This window comes from Mobula hypostoma, chromosome 24 (genome assembly GCF_963921235.1).
Source record: "Mobula hypostoma chromosome 24, sMobHyp1.1, whole genome shotgun sequence".
Classification (NCBI taxonomy): Eukaryota; Metazoa; Chordata; class Chondrichthyes; order Myliobatiformes; family Myliobatidae; genus Mobula; species Mobula hypostoma.
Window position 1 is genome coordinate 27,278,521 of NC_086120.1, and position 15,241 is coordinate 27,293,761.

The 15,241-nt window shown below is 46.3% G+C and overlaps 1 protein-coding gene across 2 annotated transcripts in view; it reads right to left on the reverse strand.

Moving 5' to 3' along the window:
- LOC134337503 (homer protein homolog 3-like) overlaps window positions 1–5,345 on the reverse strand; it is a 29,121-nt gene extending 23,776 nt beyond the window's left edge. The window contains exon 1 of one of the 2 annotated variants that reach the window (XM_063032584.1): window positions 5,053–5,345. In XM_063032584.1, the coding sequence (XP_062888654.1) occupies window positions 5,053–5,231 (179 nt within the window). In that variant the 5' untranslated portion in view covers window positions 5,232–5,345. The remainder of the gene's footprint in view (window positions 1–5,052) is intronic. The other variant, XM_063032583.1, reaches the window with a different exon arrangement.
- Between the last annotated feature and the right edge of the window lie 9,896 nt (window positions 5,346–15,241).

The window sequence follows — 15,241 nt, forward strand, 5'->3', positions numbered from 1 at the left end:
GACAATAAAGCAGATTCTGATGCTGACACAGCATAGGATGGATGTGGTGCAGGAAAGGTTCACAAAGGTGATGCAGGAACTGGAAGGCTTGAATTAAAAGAAGAGACTGGATAAGTTGGGACTGTTTTCCCGGGAGTAAAGGAGGCTGAGTGGTGATCTTATAGAGGTTTATAAAATCATGAGGGGGCGATACAAGGTGGATAGCCACAGTCATTTTAACCAGGATCATTGTCACTATGTGTTGTGTCGTATGACATAGGCAATGATGGTCTTTCCATGACCATGACTGTTCTTGCCAATTTTTTTCTATAGAAGTGGTTCGCCATTGCCTTCCTCTAGGCAGTGTCTTTACAAGACAGGTGACCCCAGCCATTATCGATACTCTTCGGAGATTGTCAGTGGTTGTGTAACCAGGACTTGTGATGAGCTCCAGCTGCTTATACGACCATCCACCACCTGCTCCCATGACTTCACCTGACCCTGATCCGGGGGGGGGGGCGGGTGGCTAATCAGGTGCTACACCTTGCCCAAGGGTGACCTGCAGGCTAGTGGAGGGAAGGAGCGCCTTACACCTCCTTTTGTAGACACATATCTCCACCCTGCCAGCGGGGATAAGGGAGCCCTATACACTGGGGCACAAGTTTAAAGTGAGTATTTCCCACAGAGGGTGGTGGGGATATGGAACAAGCTGTCAAGAATGCAGGTACAGTTACAAGGTTTAAATTATAGGTACATGGATAGGAAAGGTTCAGAGGGTTATTGGTCAAATACAAGGAAATGGGTCTAGCTCATCTAGGCACCTTGGTCAGCATGGACAAAGTGGGCTGAAGAGCCTTCTTCTGTGCTATTTAACTCTATGACTTCAAAGCCTCCTTGAGAAAGTTTAACAATGAGTGGGTTTGTGCCTGCAATTCACTGCCTCTCTCTACCCAGTACAATCAGAGCTGAACCCACATTCTACCATCTGTGGAACTGGAGATTAAAGGGCATGAGGGGCTTACTGAAATCAACTGAACTGCAGTGGCAGCAGCCGCATTCTCACTGCAGCCACACCACACCCAGATATGTCACAAGTGTAGGGAGTGTGGGACAGGGTGGGGGGGGGGGTAATCTCACAGGAAGAGCCACACACATCACAGTGAGTTGTGGCTCCAAGCACGATGCCAACCATGTAACCACGTTCACTCAGGAGCAGATGCTGTCCGGGTAGTATTACAAGCAGCCACTGAGGCCAATTTACCATCTCCCCAAAGTCAGGGGTTACTGCTTCATAATCAAGTGCAGGAACTCAGTCGTATACCCCTCTCTCTCACCCAGTGATCAGTTGGGTTGAAGGTCGGTGGAGCATAGCACATGGGTGCAAAAAAGGACAAAAACTGAGCACCTTCAGTCAGAAATCTAAGTTCATGACCTACATCAGCCTCCTTCTGTCCTCTAAACCTCTCTGCAGAAACCAGTCCCAAGCTAACCCAAATGTCTCCACACGGCAGCAAGAAGTAGCCAAGGACACTGAATCCAGTAAGAAATTTCACCCCAGGAAGAGTTGCCATTCCTATTAAACAATATTTGTCCCACTGCTCATAGACACTTAGTGTAAGTCCCATTCACTCAACTTGGACCAGACATTAAACCGTCCAAAAATGAATAACCATGTTGATATTCAGAAATGAGGTGGAGACAGAGGTAATTGGAGATCAAAGAAAAAGCTGAAGTCATACCCTGCCAAATGAAAGAATAGTTGTTGGAAAGCACCATTTCACACTGGGATATCGCTCCAAGTTTTCCACCAGGTACTCCTCTGGATGCAATGATCATTGTCAATCATCATCCCCTCGTCAAGTTCAGACGCAGGGATTTCTACTGAAGATTGCACACGTCCATTTGCAAATTATGAATCAAGCCAACCCACATACTCGATTGTCCAAATGGCCTAAATTCTGCTCCAAATCTTACAGTCTCATAGAATGAGACCCAAACAATTGGCTGTGTCAGTGACAAGCAAGACAAATACCATATAGTACCCACCTCCATCAATAAAGAGTGTAAGCATCTCTCCGATACTCAACGGTTTTACTATCTTCAAGATCCTACCATTAACGTCCTATGATCCCCACTGACCAGAAACTTAACTGGATCAACCACATAAATGCTATGGCTACAAGTGAAAGTCAGAGGCCATGTACCCTGCGGCAAATGACTCACCTCCTGACACTCCAAAACTTTTCCGTCATCTACTAGGTATAAGGTAGTCCCATCCAAATTGAACTATATCCACCATCTGCAGTAGATCAGGGGCAGTATGCTGGTACATTCACTCTGTCTAACCCAGGGTGTCCTTGTATTGTCCCACCAATGATCAGCAAATTCCACTGCCGCTTCACATCTAGATGAGGAGATCAGCAATTCCTTATCTCTGACCTCCTCACTAGGACTGGGTATTGTTTAACACCAAACTTGGGATGTTCTTCCTGAGTGACTCTCTGTTGTGTTTCTGATATTATACTCCACGACTTAAACAAACACTCAATGGCTTCTTGGCAATTTCCATGTTGTGGTCAGCTTGCTCTTGGCCTGCTAACCCCTCCCCTCCTTCACTTCCAGCAACAAGCAGTGCTTTGCTGGCCAATCTTTACATCCCCTAATTCATCATTAACACTTCCTATTCTTAGGTGCCAAGTACCTGATTTCTGGATCTCTCTGGGTTTCCTGGAAGAGTTACTCACAATTCCATCACTCCCAGAGGTTCTTCTTAAGCAGGGGTTCCCAACCTTTTTTATGCCATGGATCTCTATCATTAACCGAGGGGTCTATGGACCCCTGTTCTAATGAGTCTGGAAAGTGTTCACAATCTAGTCACTTTAAGCAAAGGGACATTCCAGGACTCCAGCATTCAGCGCCTGAGGTCAGTAATGGCCATATCAGCTTACTTCCCTACCATCCGACCCACCGGCACAGCTAAAATCAACTCTCCATCCTTGGTTCAAATTCATTCCAGACATCTCATTGTTCCTGCTGTAAAGCACTCTTGGAAAAAGAGAGTTTTCTAATTTCCACTAATAACAATTCAACTCTGATCCAAGGATATAATGATTTTACAAAGGAAAGGTTGAAGGGGCACAGGTGTACTTTAGCAGAACAATATAGTGTGTTAAATTATGCAGTATCAAACATCAAGCTGTTTATTGTATCGAATGTACAGCATCCACAACAAGTTACCTATTTATAGCATCAGTAACATTGAAAGAACTTTTGCCAGACCCTTCATTGAGATATGGGTAGGTAAAAATGGATGCTAAACCAAAGGAAAAAAATACCAAGGAAAACCAAAGGCATAGCTGAATAATTGTCTTTTAAGGAAGGACTTACAGGAAGAGAAAAGAAACAAGGGGAGAGATGGAGAAGCAAATTCCAGCACTTGGATTCATGGAAGTTTCCTGCCAGGCTGCTGAGGGTGGGGAGATGAAAATCTCAGATGATTAGGAGGCCAGAGCTTGAGGGATGTGATGGATGGAGAGATGGAGGACTGAGAGTGATCAGGTGAACTGAAGGGCTGAGCTTCCACAGCACTGCCTAGGCAGCGGCCGGACACATCTGGAGAGGAGCTGTGTTGCAAAACAAGTCAGGCTGGAGTAACACCACAGCCCTATCCAGTGACTTGGTCATTTCATTGAAACACACACACAAAAAAATGAGAAATAAAAATAAAAACAGGTTAATTGGAATTTGGGATGGACAAGAATACAATTACCAAATCTCAAGTGAGATGAGAAAGGGAGAGTGGAGGCAGGTGAGAACAAAGTCTCAGTAAAAGCAATTAACAGCAGCGATGAGCTGTTGCAGAAAATGGTTAAACCATTGCAGGGATGAACCCTCTGTGAGGTGTTCTAGTTTCCTCTGGTGAAGGTTATTGGGGATGAGTCTGAAATACACGGTGTGAAATTGCCACAGAACAAACTGGGATGAGCTAGAATTCCAGAGAACTTTCCTCTGCAGAAGCAGAAGTGAAACAATTCATAATCCCAGCCAATAGTGAATTGATTTACTTTTTACAGACTTAACTGCCGAAATTTCCTCAAACCCAAACCGTAGTCAAGACTCAGGACTCCAGGCTATGGAATTGCACCAGGGAACCTCTGGATCTGTACCCAGGCCCAGTGAGCAAGGCTTGGCAAAATAGTACCCGGTTCAGTTAGGAATAGAACTAATACCCAGGATGGAAAGAAGAGAAATCCCTTCTGTGACTCAAGGTGTGCACTGCAATGCCGAGAATCCTCAATACAAATTACAACCAATGGCAAACAAAGGGTCTCTTGCGTGAGGTTGGTGCATTTTCCCTGTCTCAGTGAGTCCTCAGATTGGCTCTGGAGTGAAATGGAGATTCACAAGGGGTTCCTGTCTGCTCCCCTCACTGTTCCTGTTCACGGCATCTCCGTCTCCCCCTCCCCTTCTATCCAAATGTCACCCTTTCTCTGTCTATCACTGTTTGCCTTTCTCAGCTCCAACTGGATGTGAGTCACTTGGCTCAGCTCCCCTTTTCCATTCTTTTTCTGGCTCACCCACTCATTATTTCTCCCCCTCCATTTTCCTTGAATCCTACGACCACAAACCTCTGGCTCTTACATGTCTCCCTTACTTCTGCTTTCTCTCTCTCTCTCTCTCTCTCTCTCTACGACCCCTCCTTCCCACTATCTGCTGCACGCTTCCTCTCCTGTACCCTTTCCCACTCCACCTCTCCCCCCTTTCCCTCATTCCCACACTCCCCATCCTTCCTCAGTGCTTCACTCCATCTACCACTCCGGCTTTTTCTGCATCACTCCATCTCCCTCCACCATTCTCACTCCCTCCCTCACTACTCTCTGCTACTCTATCACGCTAACTTTCCCCGTTCCTCTATCTTCCCCATTAGCCTCTCTGTCGCATTCTTTCTCTCAAACCTTTCTTTCACTCCTTCCCTCTCTCCTTCCTTCCCTTTTTACTTTCTCACTCTCCATCTTCCCCCTCGCTCTTCTATCCCTCCCTCTCCCGGACTTTATCCCACTTTCTCCCACTCACCCCATGTTTAACTCTAGCAGCCGCTTCCTCTCCCTCCGTTTCCGCGAGTCCCTCCGCTCCGGTTCCTTGCGCCTGTTGCTGGAGTTGGGATTCGGCTCCTCTCGGCTGCCCGCCTCTGCCACCGGCTGCCCGCTGTCGGTCCCCGGGCTCCGAGTCGCCGCTCCGCTCGCTGACTGCATCAGAACAAAGTAACTAACGGGTCTTCGAATTCAGCTCGCTGCTGCCGTCTGTGGGAGAGAGAAGGGGAATGGGAGGGAGAGACAGAATGGGACGGAGAGGGAGGGCCCGTGGACAGGGAGAGGGAGGGAGAGGGAGAGGGACAGAGGGGGAGAGACAGAGAAAGGGGAGGGGGAGGGGAGAGAGAGAGGGGGGGAGGGGAGAGAGAGAGGGGGGGAGGGAGGGATTGAAAGAGAGAGGGAGGGAGAGGGGGCAGGAGGGCAAGTGAGAGAGAGAGAGATGGGGAGAGAGGGAGGAGAGTAGGGAAGGAGGAGAGAGTGAGGGAGGGATGGGGAGGGGGATTGAAAGAGAGGGAGGGAGGGGAGAGTGAGAAGGAGGGGGAGAGAGAGGGGGAGCGAGGTAGAGAGGGAGAAGGGTGAGGGTGGGGCAGGGGAGAGAGGGGGTGACAGAGAGAGAGGGAGGAGAGTGGGGAGGGAGGGGAGAAAGGGAGGGGTGGGGAGAGGGATGGGGAGTGGAGAGGGAGGGGGAAGAGAGAAGGGGAGGGAGGTAGAGAGAAAGAAGGGGGAGGGTTGCAGGATAGGGAGGGGAACGGGGGAGAGAAACAGTTAAAGGGAGAGAGTTGAGGAAAGTGCGGGAGGGAGAGGGAAAGGGTGGGGAGGAATGGAGGGAGGGGAGAAGGGAGTGTGGAGGGAGGGAAAGGGGGTAAGATGGAGGGTGAAGGGGAATGAGCGACGGGGAGGGAGGGAGGGAGGGCATAGGAGGGAGAGGGATGAGACAAATTTGGGGAGAGAGGGACAGAAAGAGGGGTCACAAGGGAGGGATTGATGGGGAGGGATGGGAAATGAGAGATGAGGAAAAGAGGTGGAGGGAGAGAGGGAGGACAAGGGGGCAGAAAGGGTGGGAGGAGAGTGAGAGGGTGGGAGGGTGAGGGAGGAAGGAAGAGAGGGAAGAGGGATTTAGGGAGAAAGAGGGAGCAGGAGGGGGAGTGGTGGGAGAGGAGGGAGTGAGAGGGAGGAATGGAAGGGGAATGAGGGTGAGGGAGTGGGAGGAGATGGATGAGGGAGAGAGGGGTAGCAGGGGGTGAGGGTAATGAGGGAGGGGGTAAGGGGGTTGGGGAGTGAGAAGGTGAGGAAAAGAGGGGTGGAAGGGGCAGAAAGGGGGAAAAAGGAGAGAGGATGGGAGGGGGAAGGAGAGGGTGGAAGAGAGAGGAGGAGGGTAAGGAGCAAGAAGGAGAGGGAAGGGGGATTTAGGGACAAAAGGGGGAGAAAGGAAGCAGGAGGGGGATGGATGGTGAGGAGAGCATGGGTGAAGGAGGGAGGGGCTAGACAGGGATGGAGAGAGGGAGGGAGGAGGGAAAGAGAGGGATGGAGAAGGAGGGATAGAGACGGGAGGGGAGACAGTGAGGGAGAAAGCGAGGGATGGAAAGGAAGGAGGGGAGAGAGGGATGAAAGGAGAGGGAGGGACAGGTGGACAGAGAAGGGCAGAGGTTTCTAGAGTAAAGGGGGGAGGAAGGAGAGTGGGAATGAAGGAGGAAGAGAAGGAGGGATTGAGGGAGAGAAGCAGAGCGAGGGAGGGAAGGAAAAGAGGGTGAAGGGAGAGAGTGGGAGGGAGATAGAGGGGAAAGGAGGGGATGTGTGGACTCGGGGAGGTGAGAGGAACAAGAGGGTTTGGGAACCTTGGGATGGGAGTGACATTGTAAATTTAGTCCAAATAAAGAAAGGAAACATATGCAAGTTCCTGGAAGCTAAAACCAGAAGGGACCTGTGGGAAATATAAAGAAATAGGGAACGGTGAGGTCTTTAAAAAAGGGCCATTAAATATATTTGGTGAGTAGAATATCAAAGCATTTTATATCTATGTTACAAACAAGAGGGTAACTGGGGAGAGGGTAGGTTCAGTCATCAATAAAGGAGGGTCACATCCAGAGCCAGAGGAGGTGTGTGAGGTAGAAAAAGAGCATCTCTCATCAGTTTTCATCAAGGAAAATGACATTGAGTTCAGTGAGATCAGAGAAGGATACGCTGATGTCCTATGACACATTGATATCAAGAGGTTTTCAGACACTTGAAGAACATTAAGGTGGAGAAGTCCCAGGGCCTGATAGGATCTATCCCAGGTTCAATGAGGACAGGAAGAAAGGAGATCCATTGATATCTTTGTATCCTCTTTAGTCACACGAGATTCCAGTGGATGGGAGAGTAGCCAATGTTGTTGCTCTTTTTAAGAAAGGTGAGAAAACAAGCCAGGAAATTATAGGTCAGTGAGCCTTACATCATCTGTAGACAAACTGTTGGAGGAGATTCTTAGGCATAGGATCTACTCGAATCTGGAAAAGCATAGACTTATAGATAGTATGGGTTTGTGAGGACATGATCTTGTCTTACAGACTTGATTCAATTTGATGATCAGGCAGTGGATGTTGGAAACATTAACTTTTGTAAAGGCCTCAACGAAGTCCCTCATGGTAGGCTGATCCATATGGAATCCATGGCAACTTGGTAGATTGATTTCAAAATTGGCTAGGCAATAGACGACAGAGGGTAGTCGTGGAGGTTGTTATTCCAACTGGAGATCTGTGACTAATGGTGTTCCAGAAGGATCAGTGCTGAGACTTCTATTATTTGTTATATATTGATTAAGTATATGTGTGTGAGTATATATGTACACACACATAAAAAGTATTCCCCCCCCCCCCCCCGCCGGAAGTTATCATGTTTTATTGTTTTACAGCATTAAATAACAATGGATTTAATTTGGCCTTTTTGACACTGATCAACAGAAAAAGGCTCATGTTAAAGTACAAACAGATCTCTACAAAGTGATCTAAATTAATTACAAATATAACACACAAAGTAATTGATTGCATAAGTATTCACCTCCCTCGTCCCTTTTAATATGACACACTAAATCATCACTGGCGCAGCCAATTAGTTTTAGAAGTCGCATAATTCGATAAATGGAGACCTGTATACAGTCGAGGTGTTTTAATTGATTGTAGTAAAAATACACCTGTACCTGGAAGATCCAACTGCTGTTGAGTCAGTATCCCGGCAAAAACTACACCATGAAGACAAAAGAACACTCCAAGCAACTCCGTGAAAAGGTTACTGAAAAGCACAAATCAGGAGATGGATACAAGAAAATTTCCAAGTCACTGAATATCCCTTGGAGTGCAGTTAAGCCAATTATCAAGAAATGAAAAGAATATGGTACAGCTGTAAATCTGCTTACAGCTAGCTGTCCTCAAAAACTGAGTGACCATGCAAGAAGGGGACTAGTGAGGGAGGTCACCAAGAGTCCCATGACAATTCGGGAGGAGTTACAAGCTTCAGTGGCTGAGTTGGGAGAGACTGCACATACAACTGTTGCCCAGGTACTTCACCAGTCACAGCTTTATGGCAGAGTGGCAAAGAGAAAGCCACTGTTGAAAAAACCTCACATGAAATCTCAGCTAGTTTGCCAGAAGACATGTAGGAGACTCTAAGTCAGCCGGAAGGTTCTATGGTCTGATAAAACCAAAATTGAGCTTTTTGGCCATTAGACTAAACACTGTATTTGGCGTAAGCCTAACACCACACATCATCAAAAACACACCATCCCTACCGTGAAGCATGGTGGTGGCTGCATCATGCTGTGGGGATGCTTCACTGCAGCAGACCCTGGAAGGCTTGTGAAGGTAGAGGGTAAAATGAATGCAGCAAAACACAGGGAAATTCTAAAGGAAAACCTGATGCAGCCTGCAAGAGAACTGCGACTTGGGAGATTTGTTTTCCAGCAAGATAATGACCCAAGCGGAAAGCCAAAGTTACACAGGAATGGCTTAAAGACAACAGAGTTAATGTCCTGCAGTGGCCAAGTCAGAGTACAGGCGGCAATCCAATTGAGAATTTGTGGCTGGACTTGAAAAGGGCTTTTCACTCATGATCCCATGCAATCTGACAGCTTGAGCAGTTTTGTAAAGAAGAATGTGGAAAAATTGCAGTGTCCAGATGTGCAAAGCTGATTGAGACCTATCCACACAGACTCAAAGCTGTAATTGCTGCCAAAGGTGCATCTACTAAATACTGGCTTGAAGAGGGTGAACGCAATTATTTTGTGTTTATATTTATAATTAATTTAGATCACTTTGTAGAGATCTGCTTTCACTTTATATATATATACACACACACACACACACACACACACACACACACACACACAGTGGTCACTTAATTAGGTACAGGAATGGAACCCGGTGTGTTCTTCTGTTGCTGTAGGCCATCCACTTCAGGGTTCAGTGTGTTGTGCGTTCAAAGATGCTCTTCTGCACACCACTGTTGTAATATGAGGTTATTTGAGTTGCTGTCACCTTCCTGTCAGCTTGAACCAGTCTGGCCATTCTCCTCTGACATCTGTCACTAACAAGGTATTGTCACCCACAGAACTGCCGCTCACTGGATGTATTTTGTTTTTTGCACCATTCTCTGTAAACTCTAGAGATTGGTGCATGTGAAAATCCCAAGAGATTAGCAGTTTCTGAGATACTCAAACCACCTCATCTGGCGGCAATAACCGTTCCACAATCAAAATTACTTAGATCACATATCTTCCCGATTCTGGTTTGTCTGAACAATGACTGAACCTCTTGACCATGTCTACCTGCTTTTATGCACTGACTCACTGCCACCACATTGGCTGATTAGATATTTGCATTAACAAGCAGGTGTACCTAATAAAGTGGCCACTGAGTGTGCAGTGGCAAAAGTAGCAGAGGGGCTGATCAGTAGGTTTACAGATGACACAAAATTTGTCAGTGTTGTGGATAATGAGAAAGGTTGTCAAAGGATTCAGCAGGATATAGATCGGGTGGAAACGGGTAGAGAGAAATGGCAGATAGAGTTTAATCTGGACAATCACTTTGGCAGGTCAAACGTAAGAAGAATGTCAAGGCTCTCAGGAAGCAACGGTTGCAGGGGGACCTTGTGGTCCAAGTCTATTTCTTCCCGAAAACAGCAAGTAGACGGGAATAAAGAAAGTGTGTGGCGTACTTGCTTTCATTGGTTGGGTGATTGAGAATAAATGTTGGGAATCGTGTTGCAACTGTCTGAAACATGGGTTAGATTATTAGATTATGAGAACACTCAGTCCTCGTTTATTGTCATTTAGAAATGCATACATGCATTAAGAAATGATACAGTGTTCTTCCAGAGTGATATCACAGAAAAACAGGACAAACCAAAGACTAACACTGACAGAACCACATAATTATAACATATAGTTACAGCAGTGCAAAGCAATACCATAATTTGATGAAGAACAGACCATGGGCATGGTAAAAAAAAGTCTCAAATTCCCGATCGACTCCCGAGTCCCCGATAGCAGGCGGCAAAGGGAGAAACTCCCTGCCATAAACCTCCAGGCACCGACAACTGCCAATGTATTGGAAGCATCCGACCACAGCTGACACTGAGTCCGTCCATCTGAAAACTTCGAGCCTTCGACCAGCCCCTCCGATACAGCCTCCCAAGCGCCATCCTCTGCCGAGCGCCTTTGATCTCACCCCGGCCGCCGAAACAAGCAAAGCCGAGGATTCAGGGCCTTCTCCTCCGGAGATTCCGGTTACCACATAGTAGCAGCGGCAGCGAAGCGGGCATTTCAGAAATTTCTCCTGATGTTCCTCCGTACTCTCACGTCTGTCTCTATCAGATCAGAATTGTGCACGGTACCCTACTTAACAAATAACAGACATCACCACCGGAGTGGCCGCGCACGCTGCGTTAGGTAACAGCAGTCCATAGTATGTGAGTGGGTGGGTGAGAAAGAGGCTTGTTTTGTTGGTATTGTTTTGTTTTTGTGTTGTTGTTGCTTTTGTTATGCTGGTCATTGTGGGCATGTTAATTTGGCGCCAGAATGTGGCCACATTGTATGTCTGCCCCTGTATGCCTTCAGGTTGTGATGGTTTTAATGCAAATGCCTCATTTCACTCCAGGCTTTGATGTCATTGAATCAGAACAGTCTGCAATATTCCAACTTCAGTTTCAGGTTCAGATCTAAACGTACGTTTCTGGTCAGCACATCACGGGAAGAATGCATAGGCTTTGGAGAGGTGCGAAAGTGGGTCTGTGGCATAGAAACATAGAAACATAGAAAATAGGTGCAGGAGTAGGCCATTCGGCCCTTCGAGCCTGCACCGCCATTTATTATGATCATGGCTGATCATCCAACTCAGAACCCAGCCTTCCCTCCATACCCCCTGACCCCTGTAGCCACAAGGGCCATATCTAACTTCCTTTTAAACATAGCTAATGAACTGGCCTCAACAGTTTGCTGTGGCAGAGAATTCCACAGATTCACCACTCTCTGTGTGAAGAAGTTTTTCCTAACCTCGGTCCTAAAAGGCTTCCCCTCTATCCTCAAACTGTGACCCGTCGTTCTAGACCTCCCCAACATCGGGAACAATCTTCCCGCATCTAGCCTGTCCAATCCCTTTAGGATCTTATACGTTTCAATCAGATCCCCCCTCAATCTTCTAAATTCCAACGAGTACAAGCCCAGTTCATCCAGTCTTTCTTCATATGAAAGACCTGCCATCCCAGGAATCAATCTGGTGAACCTTCTTTGTACTCCCTCTATGGCAAAGATGTCTTTCCTCAGATTAGGGGACCAAAACTGCACACAATACTCCAGGTGTGGTCTCACCAAGGCCTTGTACAACTGCAGTAGTACCTCCCTGCTCCTGTACTCGAATCCTCTCGCTATAAATGCCAGCATACCATTCGCCTTTTTCACCGCCTGCTGTACCTGCATGCCCACTTTCAATGACTGGTGTATAATGACACCCAGGTCTCGTTGCACCTCCCCTTTTCCTAATCGGCCACCATTCAGATAATAATCTGTTTTCCTATTTTTGCCACCAAAGTGGATAACTTCACATTTATCCACATTAAATTGCATCTGCCATGAGTTTGCCCACTCACCCAACCTATCCAAGTCACCCTGCATCCTCTTAGCATCCTCCTCACTGCTAACACTGCCACCCAGCTTCGTGTCATCCGCAAACTTGGAGATGCTGCATTTAATTCCCTCATCCAAGTCATTAATATATATTGTAAACAACTGGGGTCCCAGCACTGAGCCTTGCGGTACCCCACTAATCACCACTAGGCATGTTGCCTATTTAGAGGATATTAGCTATAAAGAAAGACTGGATAAATTTGGATAGTTTTCTCTGGAGGGTCGGAGACTGAGGGGAGACCTAACATTATGAGAGGTAGAGACAGAGGAGGCAATCAGGGTCCTTTTCCCGGATTGAAGTTCTCTGATACATTAATGTGAAAGTCTTAATGTGAGAGGGGGAAAGTTTAAAGGAGATGTTTATATGGAGAGTTGTAGGTGTTGCTAGAGGAAGTGATGGAAGCAGACTTGACAAACACAAGAAAATCTGCAGATGCTGGAAATCTAAGGCAGCACACACAAAATGCTGGAGGAACTCAGCAGGTCAGGCAGCATCTCTGGAAAAGAGTAAACAATCGACGTTTCAGCCAAGACTCATGTATCCCTCACTCTACACACAGAAAAGTGCACCGGGCACTCTAGCAACCAGGAGAAATGCAAAAAACAGAAAAAGCTGGCAAGCTGCTCATGTCATACACGAGAAATTTGCAAGGAATATGAAAATCACCCAGTAAAGCCTCCACAATTATATTGAGTAAAAGCAGATGTTGACAAGCAAGTGAGCTCTGTAAACACTGATAACTGACTTTGTAAATGGATGTAATGAAATGGCAGCAATAATTATTTTGATAGGATTGATGGAAAAGGAAAGAATATTGTGCTGAAGGTTTCAAGGAGACATAGTGAATCAGGACGAGAAAACAACATCTCTAGAACACCAAAAGGCTTTTCTCCACTGAGGTGGGGTGGGACTGCAACTAGAGGTCATGGGTTAAGGGTGAAAAGTTTAAGGGGAACAGGAGGGAAAACTTCTTCACTCAGAGAGTTGTGAGAATGTGGAATGAGCTGCCCACACAAGTGGTGCATGCAAGCTCGATTTCAAAGTTTGAGAGAAGTTTAGATAGGTACGTGGATGGTAGGAGTATGTGGGCCTATGGTCCCGGTGCAGGTCGATGGGAGTGGGCAGTTTGAATGGTTCGGCACAGACTAGATGGGCCAAAGGGCCTGTTTCTATGCTGTACTTTTCTATGACTCTAAATGTCCAGGATCAAATGATTTACTTTTTAGCATTTAATAGGATTCAGTACAACGGTGCTTCAACTGTGGGCTTCTAAAGTTCCTTTAGTTCAGGAACCACTTCTAAAATTACAAAGTTGCCCACATTATTGCAAAGGCATCTACTTTGGCTGCACCATCTCTCTCGGAACATTTAATGACCCCTGACCCTAGAAAAGCAGTAGGATTAGGGCACTTAATCCCCAAAACTAGGGAAGACTTTGGAAAATACGGGTGTTTATCTCAGGAAGTAAATGGAGGTGAGGAGGGAGAGAAATGGGAGAGGAAGAGATGGGAAGCGGAGAGATAGGATGTTGAGAGAGAGAGTGGGATGTGTGGGTAAGTGGAAGGGGAGGAGGAAAATCTTAAACAACTTTAAGTGTTTTTGATTATTTTTCATAGAAAGTCCACTTAAAGTGTTTAGAATCTAACATTTGACGATATTTTAGTTCACAAACAAGCTATTTATTTAAATCATCAATGGCATTTCTGCTCCACACAAACCTCCTCCCACCCTCCCCATCTCTCCCATCATCAGCTCCTTCTACTCCGAGTGAGTCAACCCAGCTTCCCTTCAACCCCATTGTCTCTGTTCAATTCAACTCACCTCGAGAGTGCTTCCCACATTCCTGTCACTTTCAGCGAAAAATGGAGTTTGTACTGAATTCCTAATGGGATTTATTGGAAAGTGATTGAGATGGAATCAATGTAGGGCCAGAAAGCAGTGGATATGTTCTATTAATGGAAAAATCCTTTCAATTAATACCCTATTGAACCCTTTCATAATTTTACAGACCTAGATCATATCTCTAAAACCTCTTCCCACTAGAAATACATCAATGTTTTTTGATAAGTATAATGAGGTGTCTGCTAACTTATATGTGTCCACACTATCTCTCTGTAATACGAGGCCTCGAACTGTGCAGTGTTCTGGCACCAATCCGGTCTATAGAACTTCTATAACCTCTTCCAAAACTTCTTTTAATACATGCAGATGTAAACCCACCGGATCAGTGATTCATCGTCTTTAAATTTGATTAGATTATCAATTATCTCTCCCTATCAATGCAAAATACCCTTATATCCTTTCAGGAAACTTCTAATGACATCTCCACCATCCTGAAGCAAAGCCATTATTTAACTTCTCTGCCAGTCATCTGTTAGTCTATTATGTGCAGGCGTTAAAAGCCTGTTCTGACCCTGATATTTTCCTGTGAAATACACAACTATTACTTAATATAAAACCTGCAAATTAGATTAATTGCCTTCCTTTATAACCTATCTCTTACCTACACATTTTTAAACAATATATGAGTCCACTTGGCCCATCAAGTTCATGCCAGCTCCTAATGCAGCATCACCAGCATGAGAAAATCTGCAGATGCTGAAAATCCAAGTCAACACAGACAAAACTGCTGGAGGAACTCAGCAGGCCAGGCAGCATCTATGGAAAAGACCGAACAGTCTGGAGAAGAAGTGTTTACTCTTTTCCATAGATGCTGCCTGGCCTGCTGAGTTCCTCCAGCATTTTGTGTGTGTGTGTTGCTCCTAAGGCAGTGACCACGTTCGTCCCATCAGCCTTGACCTTATTTCCCGACAATTTATTCTCTCTCAGCTACCCATCAGCTCCCCCCATGCCTCTCTCTGTCATCGATCCATATTCGGGGCAACCTCCAGCAGCCAAGTCACCTACCAGCAATTTTGGGGACGTCAGTGAGCACCAGAACTCCTGGTGGAAAACATGCAGTTGCGTGACCTGCCGAAGGGTCTTGGCCCGAAATGTCGACTGTACTTTTTTCCATAG